The sequence below is a fragment of the Ceratotherium simum genome, chromosome 8, assembly GCF_057802395.1.
Source record: "Ceratotherium simum simum isolate JZ-2026a chromosome 8, ASM5780239v1, whole genome shotgun sequence".
NCBI lineage: Eukaryota > Metazoa > Chordata > Mammalia > Perissodactyla > Rhinocerotidae > Ceratotherium > Ceratotherium simum.
In genome coordinates this window covers 43,868,043-43,881,942 of record NC_141907.1, presented here as the reverse complement: position 1 = coordinate 43,881,942, position 13,900 = coordinate 43,868,043, and the positions used below count along the sequence as shown (strand labels likewise).

Below are 13,900 nucleotides of genomic sequence, written 5' to 3'. Positions count from 1 at the left end.
CACATGAATACAGGTTCAAAACCAGGAAAAAAATACTGAATGCAAATATACTTACGTTTAGTTTTTCAAGAGGTTGCCCTAAAGAGTAAATGACATAAGACTGAAGGTGATCTGTGTATTTTTGTTTGGCTTCTTTTTTTTCAGCTTCTAGACATGAGATTTTCAAACGAGAAAGTGTTGCAAAAATATGGTGAAAGTTTTCCATCATAACTACATCCCTGGGGGTCTTCTGGCTTTCGTTTGCTACTTTCTCCACTGAAATCAAAAGAAAAAAAATATAATATCCTGATATGAGTATGACCATATTTAGCTATAAAAATATTTACATGATGGATATTTTTCATTTGTAAGTTTAAGAAGCAAGCATATTTCTGGACTTAATAAAATATATTGTATTAAAGAGTCTTCACATCCACCTAAACCTAAGAAAAAAATCATTCTAAAACAGTCCCACGCATATTTGGCAACTTAGTATATAACAAAGGTGGCTTTTCAAATCAGCGTGAAAATGAATTATTCAAAATGTGTTATGACAACCAGCTGGTCCTTATGAATACACTAAATCTGGATTCTTATTTTACATCTTTCAGCCAAACAAATTTTAAATTGCTCAATTACTTAAAATGTAAAAAGCAAATAAACGAATGTAATCATATGTATTAAAGAAAACAAAGCTAATTAAAAAAAATAATTCTGTGATGGTGTGACCTTTCTAGGAACGGCCCAAAACTCAGAAGACATAAAGGGAAAGATGAATAAATTGGACATAAAATTTGAAAGCTCTTGGATGGTAAAAAAAACACCATAAACAAAATCAATTTATAGCCTATTAGCTTGATGAAGAATAAAAAGATTAATAATATCTAGTAACATTCAGCATTGGTACAGATGTGATGGAAACTTTCACCAACTGCTCATAGCACTAAACTGGTACAACCTTTCTGCATGGCAATTTGGCAAAAGCTTTGAGATATATTCAAACCTTTTGATCCACTAATTCCATTTCTAGTAATTTACCCTAAGGAAATTATTGGAAAAGTATACAAAAATGTATGCATGCAGGAAACTGGAAACAAACTAAAGCCTATTAATAGGAGATTTGCTAAGTAAATAATGATACATGGAATACTATGCAATCATTAAAAGTGATTATGGTTATCAATATTAATTGACAAGGAAAGGCACTAGGATTATAGAGTCTAACAGGTTCCAAGAGTATGCAAAGTAAGATAAAAATTTTTATATTAAATTTTACGTACGCATGCACGGACACACACACAATATGCACATATATATGAGGGAGAGAGATATTGAAAAGTTTGGAAGGATAAAAATGAAATGTTATCTCTGCATGATGAGATCACAAATTATCTTTATTTTTTTCTTGATTTTCAAAATCTGTTTCTGATTTTTGGGGTTGCGTAACGAGCACATATTACTTTACAATCAGATGAAGCAAAGCTACTTTGAATTTTAAAAGAAATATCAGCCATACATTCAATCATGTAATTTACCTACCTTTCTCCTAGACTTGCCTCCACTGAAAATATATTATATGTAATTGGTGAGATGATTCTAACTTTCCATCAATTTTTTTAGCTTTAAAATTCCTGAATATGTGCAATCAGATAATTTATTTCCAGTTAAATGACATGTCCACATTATTTCTGGAACTTAATTGTGGAATTTGACACAGGAAGACAGTGAATCATAGTATTTTAGCATTAATCTACCTCAAGTAACAGATATGAAAACTGAGGCCTAAAGAAGTGAACTGATTTGCTTATGGTTACACAGACATTATTGCCTATCATCTCCAGAAGACTTCTGTTAGAATGCAAATGTAATCAGCAGGTCATTTTTTTGTGTGTTAAAAAAATTAATTCCAATTTTACATAGTTCTAAGGCCATATGAACCCTAAAATATAAGTGGTTCCTAATGCACATGAATGGGCTTTATGTACTGTCTGTTTTTCAAATTCAAGAAATCTTTAATTTCATAAAACTTAAAAAAGACTATAGAATATGGAAAATAATGAACATATCTGTTCCCCAACTTCCGAGTTATGAGAAATAATGAAAACAACCAACCAAAAAATTCTTTAGAACGTAACAAAAGCGTACCATTAACAAACACTCCTCTGATAAGTTTAGTATATGCTTTATCTAGATCTCCACGACGCTCAGCATTTTTAAAGATTGATTCTGCAAGTCCAGCAAATTCTTCAAATTCAGCAACAAATGGAAGAATTCCTACTTTACTCTTCTTTGAGATCTTTACTTCTTCCATTTGCCTTATTTGGTTACTCTAAAGGTGGCAGAAAGCAAGGGAGAGAAATAGCCAAGCAACTTTAGAAATAACATATAATTATAACCAACTGTATATATCATAGAGGTAGGATATACTTTAGCACCTTGAACATTTTGGATGCTTACTAATTAAACAGTAATATAATAGAGATAACTAAGAAAAACTATTTCTATAGAATAAAAAGTACATATATTTTATTTAAGAAAATGAAGTCAAGGAAAAAAATCCAAATTATTTAAAACAAGAAGCAATCAAGGCTTGTGAACCTCAAGTCTTTGTTCAAAGCAAAAATAACCAACAAACATTTCTATCATTTATGAAAGATAAGTGTAAAGTGATTGCCCATTTTGGGGCAGAACAAGTATCAGAGCACACACAGGATCTCTCGAGGTTACTTCTTGTTGGTGGCCATATAGCCAAGTTTGAGAACCACAGCCATTTCCAATTCTCATCAGCTTAAAATTTCTGTTTGGATAGACGAGTTCTGTATTTTTTGGGTGTGAGAACACAGAGGAAGAATAGGCATTTCTACTATAGATTTGCATTATATAGTTTTTCATCTATCTATTAGTTACTTATTCTAAATTAGTTCAGCAAAGTGCTTGTCTTTGAGGGTGACAAAGTGCAAAAGGGATATTTCATATAGACAGAATCCAGACATCTGGGTTCAAAAAAATCCATGGATTCAATTATGGTTCTTTGTACTTCTCAGAGGATCCAGACCTATTCACAGTAAGAATTACACTGCCAAATACTGCTGGATCATTTTCAACTTCTACCTAAAATTTCATTGTGTTGAGATTTTGGAGGTATAACTTGAAAACCGTGTAACATGTGGATTAAAAAAGTAATTATTTCCAGGCTGCAGGCACTAGTATAAGAAAGCCCTGTAAGTGCTGTCAACCAAACTATATTGTCTTTACCACTATTCCACTTCATCAGTATTGATAACTCTGAGGAGTAAAATTGGATGCAGTAGAGAGGGTAGTGTAAGATTGCAGGTGCTGGAACCAGATGTGTCTGGGTATTAATACCAACTCCATCCCTTGTTACCTGTTGACCTGGGGAAAGTAACATAACCTCTTGGAGCATCTACCTTATGTAGCGGGGAGGAGGTTGTGAGGGTTAGATGAGATAATGTGTGCAAATTGCTTATATCGGTCAGTGCCTGGGGCATAGTAAGTGCTTATTTATGAATGCTGGTCTATTGTTATTAAGCTACATGAAGATTTTTGTTCTTTGTGGCATTTTAAATGCACAGGATACAACTATAGCCCAAAAATACTTGAATATTAATAGGAAATGTGCTAAATGGCAGTTGTCTTCTCTAGCTTTGTAACTGGCAGGGTAGAAACAGTGTACTCATTTAAGAAAAGAGCCATCAATGAACTAAATCTCACAAAAATACAATTTCTCTCAAGCTAAAGGTATACATTATTTCCAGCTGATTGCCTGATCATATTGCCATCACCAGAAGGACATGGAGGTCACTCAGTGTTTAAGACTACGACTTTGATGCTAGCCACACATCACTCTATTATTTGTCTGTCCTTTGTCCACAGCACTTTGACCAAATCACATCATTCTCTAAGGTTTACGAAAGCAAATCCGTATCACCATAGTGTGAGGAATCCTGAAAAGCAAACTAAACACAGTTAAGAAATGTATTGGTTCACAAAGCCCAGCTTGGTAGTACTCGAGGTGTCAGTTATTTGCTAATTTCAGCTCTAGTTCAAGCTAGGCCAGTTTTGTTAGCCCTGTTCTTTGAACAACACTTGAACAACACAACTATTTTGGGCTTGGCCACATCAGATGAAACAGCCAAACTCAGGTGCAATCTGTTCCATTTTCTGCAGCCATGACATTTACGCTTTTGGTTTGATACACACAGACCCATTCATTACCTTTTGAAAGTATACCCTGGGTCCTGATCTTGTCCCAAATACCAAAACATGTAACACTTACTGAGCACACACCATCTACCAGATACTGCGGGAAGACTTGAGTTAAAATAAGAGGCAGAGGGAAAGGACAGGCAGCAGAGGGAACTCTCCTTCCTTTGAGTGACAAAAGGTAGATCCTTTAGGAATACATTCAATTCAGAAGAAAATATGAGTTTATACCTCTGTCTAGGCTAATTTTACTTCGTTTCTCCACTGCCCTGTCTTGAGAGTAACACGAACATTCTTTAATAAACTATTGTAAATTACTACTACTACTACCATCACCACCACCACCACCACCATCACGAGTTATCAGTTAGTAAGCTCTTATTCTGTGCCAGGCAAGGTGCTAAGCTCTTCATTTGAACCCACGTCTACATCTACCTGACACGACATCCTATGCTTTCAACTATTACGTTCTACTAGGTTGAGAGTTATTATCTAAAGTGATATTTTACTGACAAAAAGCAACAAAGCCTCATATTCTGGAAATGTATAGTGTCCTCACGATTTACTGTTCCAGCTATGTCACATGGGACTCCTTCTCTTAGCCTTCGGTATCTCTTCTCTTTCTTTTAGGCTATCAGCTTACAATCAGACCTTCCAGGTTTACCATCACCTCTGGAAAAGGTGGAGGAGGGAAGACGATAAGCCTTAAATGGTCAAATATCCTAGTATTTCAAATACCAAGCGAAATCATTTGGTAGGGAAGGAGGATTAACAAGCCTATTGAGGTGACATTTAAGTTTCTACAGTGGACACAGATTGCTTTTATACTTTCAAAAACTCAATAAATATTATTTTTCAAAAGTATGAAAAATGATATGGATTATAATTGCCCTTAATATTTTTATCTCTCATTATTCTATGGATATCCAAGAGCTGAACATAACTTAGAGGTTACATGGTAGAAATATTCAAATGATACATATCTACTTCTACATACTAAATACATTAATAAAATTTTTTTTTTAGAACCTGGCCCAGCCCAATTCATACCTACAAGCTTCTAAAACCTAGGAGACAAAAATAAAGTTGTTCATGATTTTTTTTCCTATTAGAAGGAGGAAAATGATGATTGCTGGAAGTTATTATCAGAATAATTTATTCTTAAAATAAAGCAATAGGATTATTAATTAAACCTACTAAACCAATTAAATAAACTACATAAATAATTTAAGCAATCAATTAAAATAATCTTATTACTAAAATAAGATTAATTAAAACAATCTTAATTTTCTTATTAGAATATATTAAAAGAACAACAATAATAAATCCAAGTGATAGGGCCGGCCCCGTGGCTTAGCGGTTAAGCGCACGCACTCCGCTACTGGTGGCCTGGGTTTGGATCCCGGGCGTCCACCGATGCACCGCTTCTCCCGCCATGCTGAGGCCGCGTCCCACATACAGCAACTAGAAGGATATGCAACTATGACATACAACTGTCTACTGGGGCTTTGGGGAAAAAAAAGGAGGAGGATTGGCAACAGATGTTAGCTCAGAGCCGCTCTTCCTCAGTAAAAAGAGAGGGATTAGCATGGATGTTAGCTCAGGGCTGATCTTCCTCACAAAAATAAATAAATAAATAAATAAATAAATAAATAAAAAATCCAAGTGATAGTTTCAATTGTTTCATTAACTCTCTAGTCACTAATCAGTCAACTGAGATTTCAGTTACCTAGTGGGTCTCTCAAACAGCTGCTGCCTCTATGCCACCTACTCCAGAACTTGTCAAGATCCACAGTGTAGAAGGGAAACTAGGTGGCATAGTACTACTCAAATAACTCTGTTCATATAAATTGCAGCCAACACCCTGCTTCAAGGCTTTGGGGGATGTGAACAGTAAAAGCTAGAAATCTCCTGATTTAAATACATTTACCTATTTTTTGCAATGATTAGAATTCTAAGTTATTTTTTTAAAAAAAACTTACAATGCATTTGTCAAAGTTCCTTTTGATAGTCACCAAAACATTTCCCAATGTAGTACTTAGAAAAGAAGCAGGGTCCACATTTTGCGCAGTCCACACATGATGACTCATCTTGACTAGCATGTAAAGGGAGTTAAAGCTATCAATTTTGTCTCCTAAAGCAATGAGATTGTTCAGTTCTGGCTCAATGCAGCGAAATATTTTAATCATCATTTGGCGGATCATATCTTTCCTGTTCAGAAAACACAAAATACAGAAAGTTATTACAAGCTTCAGGTGTATTCCTCTTTAACTTTAATCCACCGAATATATACAAAATGACTAAAATTTGATATTCCAATTAAAAACGTCCAAATATAATGAACAAATTATTCTACAGGACTTTCCAACATAAAAATATTTTTTGAAGTTGTTTTATCACTCAAAATAACTTAATGTCATTTACAAAGCTGGGTTCTGAAACATGCTTTCTGATTTCTGAGAAATACACTGCAATTCAAATGCTGCTTCTGACCAGCGAACATTAAAACTGACTGCATTTTTTGAGATTACTAGAGCAAAAAAGGGCCGAAAAGCCATACAACAGGACCAATTTTAATTCAGTGAGATGCTTGACAAGACACTGGGTGCACACGTCAGTGCTCTGGGTGCCGTCAGCCTACTGAGAGTCATCTGGACTCCTCATCGAGCAGCACTCCTCTTTGCTCAATTTAAAGTTTATTTTTTTCCAAAATAAACAATAGATAGTAACAAACACATACTCAGACGAAATAGGCAGTGGTGCGCCAGAATTATGTTGCCGTGATAACATTCCTCCATCTAGGTCCTCTGCTTCAGTCTGCAAAAGTTATTCAGGTACTTTACATAATAAAAGACCAACAATTTGACTAGTTTATATAGCAAAAGCCTGCTCAGTCTTAAAATTCCTAGGAGAGAATACATTATGAAAAATAATGATTTTTAAAGGCAGTATTACTGATAAATTTATATAATTTAGTATGCTGTTTAAGAATGTTCATGAAATGCTTTGTTCTTAGATTCTGAGAATTATTGTGGGGCGAGAAGTTGCGTTTGTGCACATGAGGGGAAAGTGGGGACAGAGAGGCTACAGGAGGCTCAGAGGAGGTGTGGGAATGGGAGGTAGCTCAACAAAAAACAGAAAACATTTAGCAACAACTTTCAAGAGAGAATTTTAAAAATTTAAGAAATCTCACCATTCATTCTAACAAAACTGGCGTTTAGGGGCCAGCCCCATGGCTTAGCGGTTAAGTGTGTGCGCTCCGCTGCTGGCGGCCGGGTTCAGATCCCGGGCACCTACCGATGCATCGCTTGTCCAGCCATGCCATGCCGAGGCTGCGTCCCACCTACAGCAACTAGCAGGATGTGCAACTATGACATACAACTATCTACTGGGGCTTTGGGGAAAAAAATGAGGAGGATTGGCAATAGATGTCAGCTCAGGGCCGGTCTTCCTCAGCAAAAAAGGAGGATTGGCATGGATATTAGCTCAGGGCTGATCTTCCACACCAAAAACAAAACAAAACAAAACAAAACTGGTGTTTTAAAAAATGCTATCAAAAATTCTTACAGAAGCTAACAAGTAAGCAAATTTACTACCATCACCATCTACAACAAATCCCTAACCACTTGAAATAAAAATTAATTTCTCATTCATTTTATGACTGCTTTTTATATGCTGGTTCTCTTTTTTAAGACGACCTTAATTTAAAAATTACTCTATTTGTATTGTGCTTTCAAGTTCTTCAAAAGATTCTAGCAAATCTCTCATTTTATTGCCTTACATTTATGCCACCCATTGTACAAATGAGGAAAACCAGAGATTAAATATTTGGTTTAGGGGCCGGCCAGGGGTGGTGTAGTGGTTAAGTTTGCGCACTCCACTTTGGTGGCTCAGGGTTTGCTGGTTAAGATCTCTGGTGTGGACCTACACATTGCTTGTCAAACCATGCTGTAGCGGTGTCTCACATACAAAGTAGAGGAAGATTGGCCTGGCTGCTAGCTCAGGGACAATCTTCCTCAAGCAAAAAGAGGAGGATTGGCAACAGATGTTAGCTCAGGGCCAATCTTCCTTACCAAAAAAAAAAAAAAAAAATTGGTTTAAGGTCTCATAGTTAGCACCAAAGTCATAAGAAAGATTCAGATTTGAGGTCTTGTCATTTCTTTCTTTCTTTTTTCTTTTTGCTAGACCATGGTATATATACTCAAACATTTTTTTAATTATATTTTTTCTTGATTACTACTAAAATGCTAAAATTGCTATTCAAATAATGTTTTTTGCAAAGTAAATTCAGACATTTTTCCCCTTCACTAATTTAGAGAATGTTCAGGCCTAAGACAGTCTGGAATATTAAATTAGATGCCGAAACTCTATCACTGTCTTTATTATCTCGTGGTATGACAAAAATTATTTTAAAAATCCTTACATTATAATTTCTTTTTTTTTTTCTGTTCTGGATATTGAAATTGTGACAACATATTAATTAGGCTAATTATGCTACAGATCATAAATACTAGTGAACAGATAAATGTGAGCCATACCATACTTCCAGGCATACTTTGATGCTGCTGTAGCTTGAAAAATTTACTTATGAAGTCCTGTTCTGCCAGACACAGGGGTTCCAGTTCACTTAGCACCTGTTCAAAGATCTGAAGAAAACCAAAATGATCCTATATCGAAAGAACTGCACCAAATGCTTAAAATAACATTCTGCATTTAATTCACTTTTCTGCAGGGACCAAACATGCTTTACCTATAATCTCAATAGAAATCCCAAAAACAAACTCTTCCAAGAATGACAGGACAATGCAGTACTGTCAAAGCTTAACAGGGCCAGAATATACCTAAAACTCACAACAATTATTCACTTGAAATCTGAAAAGAGGAAGACAGAGATGAACTTCTTAAACTTATTTAATGCATTGCCGAGAACAGTGTAGCTTCATAAAACCTATTATTTCCTCTTTACTCTACAGTTGCTCAAAGAACTTAGATTTAAGATGTGAGCATTTTATGATTTATAACAAATTTTAATAAAGCTGTTATATCATTTAATTGATAATTTACATTTTAGTTGCCATTTGACTAGTATTTTTCAGATTCAGAATTGGAAAGTAAGATATGGTTAATTAAGAGAGCCAACGGAGCCCAAATCTTTGAACATACTTAAAGCAATAACAAACTGCTGTTAGAAAACTAATATTAATGTTTAAGAAGTACTTGTTATTTTATTGTACCTTATCAAATTTGGTTCTGTCGGCAACATCAAGATCAGAGGCAGACATGTTTCCCATATCCAACAAGGAAGATGACTGGGATCTGCGATTCCCTGAACTCTGAACACTGAGTTTATTTAGACTAGAGGTAGATCCAGTTAATTTCCCAGAACTTCCATGAAGACCTAAGAAATAATAAAACTTTGAAAGTTGCGACCTTCATGAAGAAAAGATCCATAGCATAAATTAGGGCTATCTTCCACTGCCTTGGTCTTCCAGGGCTTACATTAGTTAGTACACAAAGCCACCACATGGGATGGTTGTAGAGTGTCCTTCTCTTTCATTACATTTGTGTTCTATTCCCGAGCACACTGTAAAGAGTAGTGAAATTATGCAGATCCACAGAATAGAACTGAAAGGGATCTTAAAGATCACATAATCTATGCCCTGCCCGGTCTCACCATAAAGATAAAGTTGCCTGATAACATCTCTAGACTAAAGTAGATGAGGATTTCTTTCCCATTCAAAAGACATAAACACGGATGAAGGTCACTGATCCCCTAGTGTACAAGCTAATCCGACTTTGTTATATTTCTGAATAAAACTGAAGAAAAATATCCCAATATTACTCGCCTCCACAGTAAATCAACATATTAAGTTGAACCATATGAAACTGCTAATACTTGATCATTCTTGCTCTACAAAAAAAGTGAATTACATACAATTCAACTTACTACACTCCTGAACCCAGAAACTCTGCTTTTACAGTAAATGAACTGATTAACTACAGTTTTTAAAAAACTAAACAAAATGAAGAGAAAAAAACAACCCTGAAAACTTGTTATATTTAAAATACAAGTAAAATATAATACATACATCATTAACTATATTAACACAGGACATCTGTGTTTAGGTACAAACATAGGTATCCATCATAGCTGTGAGGCAAAATGAGAACAATATAGCTGGACAATATCCTATGTACATCAAGGAATTACAGGATTCCATTTTTACAAGAAAATGTGACATTTTTATTCAGAATTAAATATAAACAATAAATAAAACCTTTTTTTATTCTTCTTGAATATTTCTCAGTTAACCTGTATTATTTGCTGATAGTCAGAAGGGACAAATAAAGAAATAATAAGGACAATTAAAGACAAACTTTGGTTTCATTATGCAAAATCTGATCATATCTATAAGAGTTTTTATAGTTTCTTAACTCAGCCTGAAAACAGAAGTATAATGGTTAAGTCTTTTCACAAATTTCTGACTACCCACTATATATTTTTAACGATATATATTTCTTGAATGTAGACATACCACTACCATCATGTTGGTTTTCCTTCACCAATACCTGGCAACTCAGAGCAATCAATATTTTTCGTGTAACTTTTTTCAAGACAAATAACTTTTTTCTGGACAGTAAACGAACATGCATTGAGAATACCCACTAATACACTAAGCATACTCACTCTCTGTTTCCTGTTTGACAGCACTTTCTTTTCGAGGCAGTGTAGCTGTGATGGATTAGGTTGCAAGCATCAAAGACAAAGACAAGTTAATAAACTGCAATTTGCACAAACCATGCACAAGAGGAAGTTAAAGCTCTAGTTTAAAAGACACATGCAAAGAACCATGAGCATCAAGTAACGAGAGATGCAACATATGTTTAGTTGGTCAGCTACTGTTTGAAAAATTATATGAGAGAAGAAACTTTACTAGACTTTTAATGTATTGTTTTTATTCAAATATTCAGGTAAAAATATCTATATTTGTAAATTCCCCCACCCCCACCTTTTAAATGATTTTCTTTTAAGTTTATGAAGCTGATATACTTAAATTTAAAAGACTATATTTTCAAGTTTGGGTTTTGAAGAAAATATAGTTCAAGTAAATAATTTAAAACAGTGGAAATGTATTAGAATAAAGTTGTAGATTTAGACATTAAATGCATCAACAATCTCATATTCCCTGGAAGTTCCTGAAAGGCATCTCCACTGTACTAAATAATTTTATACTACTTCTGATAAAAAAAATTATATGAGCGGGGCTTTAAAACCATTTCAAAAGATCAAGCTCAACTACTTAGTAACTGACTTTGTGAACACCTAGAATGAAAGGTATATATCAAAATACTCATCAGGAGATGGGTGGATGGAAGGGTAAAGCTGAGGGAACAGGTTTAATACCGGAATTTGAGCTACTTTAGGGTTTCTAAAACTTCACTCTATATAATATTTATTAGATCAGTTGTTGAGATTATCTTGTGAAACATTCTAACTCAAATTAGAAGATGAAAGGCAAAGAAAGAAATTATAGAATGAAATAGAAAATTAAAGAATATAAACTATAACCTAGACATGTTTTAAAAACAGAGAACAATGTGTCAACTCTCACTATCCTGCCAAACCTCAAGGCAAAAGCCCAGGTATAAGCTACTAACTTACCACATCAGCGACATGTGTATCTTCCCAGCCTGGGCTACCTGAAGCTCAAGGGCAAATGAAACAATAAGGCTGGATACCAAAGTGGCAAGCAGGGATCTCGCTGGAGCTACTAGCTGGCCTGTCTGAACAGTACCTTCTGGGGGCCTTCAGGTGTCGCTATACTAAGTTCACCAGTTTCAGAGCAACGCCTAATACTTCACATACAGTCAGGCATCACTTAACAACAGGGATATGTTCTGAGAAATGTGTCCTTAAATGCTTCCAATGCTTCCTTTCATTGTTGTGCGAACATAGAGTGTACTGAAGGGGAACAAAACGTGCCACCCCAAAATGTATCTCTTTAACATGAGGATTATTTTAGACTGATTATTTTTAAGAAACAAAAGACTCAAAGTTTTTCTTATCTCCCCCTTAACTGCCTAAAAGAATTCAGATAAATAAACTTGTCTCAGGAAGTGAGCTATCACCCCAGCATAACATGAACTAGGTGGGAGACAGGGAGGAACCTAGAAAAGCCTGTTTGTTGGGCTCCCCTCTGTGGTCTTCTGTTTCTGTGTGGCCAAACACTTCTTTTCCAAACATTTGATTCTTTTCACCTACCTGTGAACTGCTTTCCTCCCCACTCAAGTCCCTGACTCTCCCCACCCCCAACATCCTCTTTTTTCTTTAGCTGAGGATGGTATTTAAGGTGAGGGCTTCAGCCATTTTGGTGAGTTACTCGGTTTTCCTGGGTTTCTCCCATGTATACATATTATTAAACTTTTGTTTGTTTTTCTCCTGTCAATCTGTCTCATGTTAATCTAATTCTTAGACCAGCCAGAAGAAGCTAGAAGGGAGAGGAAAATTTCTTCCTCCCCTACAGTACTTACACAAACCTAGATGGTACAGCCTATCACACACCTAGGCTCTATGGTACTAATCTTATGGGACCACCTTGTATATGCCATCTGTCTTTGACCAAAACATCGTTATGCAGCACATGAGTGTACTTTTCTTATTTTTGTAGCCAATAAAGAATACATAGTTACTAGTAGTGCCTATTAATTATAACGGGGCTCATAAAAAGTCTATATTATTTATCAGCAACAAGCAACAATATTTAGGTAAACTTTTAAATATCTTTAAATAATCTCCACTAGACTATAAACTTCATGAGGGTAGAGTCTTTGCTCATTGCTGCATTCTCAGTACTTAGCAGTGCTTATTATATAAGAGATAATTAATATTTATTGAATGAATCTTCCAGCCAGCACTGAATTCAGTCTTGTATTCAAGACTCCCTCTGCAATCAACAAGATTTCTTAGTTAGGTGCAGAAACAGAATAAAAAAATAATACCATTTTTAAGATTTTGGAATATTAAATACAAAGGAGGTAGTAATTATGTAAATGCCTATGTTAACAAACTAAAATAATATATGTGTGTGTTATCTTAGCTGTAGAAAGAAAAACTGGTAATTTAAAAAATAATTACTAAATTTCCTTTGCCTGCCATTTCATTGAGTGCATTTGCAAAATACAAATGGCGGGGGGGGGGGGGGGGCGGACCACCAAAATATCAATCTTGGGGGGAAAATTCCACACCTCTGAGGATATCAAAGTAAACTTACTAATCAAAAAAGGCAATGACCTACATAAAGACCTTATCACAAAGAAAAGATACTTTACTGGCATTTTAACATTACTTTGATTTATTTGAACTAAGTAGATGTTAAAGACTTGAGTCAATAGTGGTTCAGAAAGAGAGTATTCTCCTGAATCTCTATGACTATATTGACTATACATTTTCCTTTTGTAAAATATGTTCAATCTGACTTTCTATTCTCGTTAGCATCTATGACTCAGCATTTTCAGAGCAAGTAAAAAACAAAACAAATTTAAATTTTATTTATAATTACTTAATTTTGATTCATTGAAAATTTATCTTCCCCAAATTTCAGGTTTCTATTTTAATTATAATTACTATTAAAAATTGACTTAAACATAATCTGAATCATTGAAAAGATATCTTTTAAAGAATTTACATTTGATCTTA

The 13,900-nt window shown here is 34.8% G+C and overlaps 1 protein-coding gene across 3 annotated transcripts in view; it reads right to left on the bottom strand.

Annotated features, from left to right (window-relative positions):
• The window catches only part of EXOC1 (exocyst complex component 1), a 55,576-nt gene that overhangs the window by 4,871 nt on the left and 36,805 nt on the right, over positions 1-13,900 (bottom strand). For 2 of the 3 annotated variants that reach the window (XM_087434346.1, XM_004419077.3), the window contains 7 exons: positions 10,892-10,936; positions 9,438-9,601; positions 8,742-8,849; positions 6,944-7,020; positions 6,186-6,414; positions 2,125-2,308; positions 56-255 (listed from right to left, as the gene is read on the bottom strand). In XM_087434346.1, the coding sequence (XP_087290472.1) occupies positions 56-255; positions 2,125-2,308; positions 6,186-6,414; positions 6,944-7,020; positions 8,742-8,849; positions 9,438-9,601; positions 10,892-10,936 (1,007 nt within the window). The remainder of the gene's footprint in view (positions 1-55; positions 256-2,124; positions 2,309-6,185; positions 6,415-6,943; positions 7,021-8,741; positions 8,850-9,437; positions 9,602-10,891; positions 10,937-13,900) is intronic. The other variant, XM_004419079.3, reaches the window with a different exon arrangement.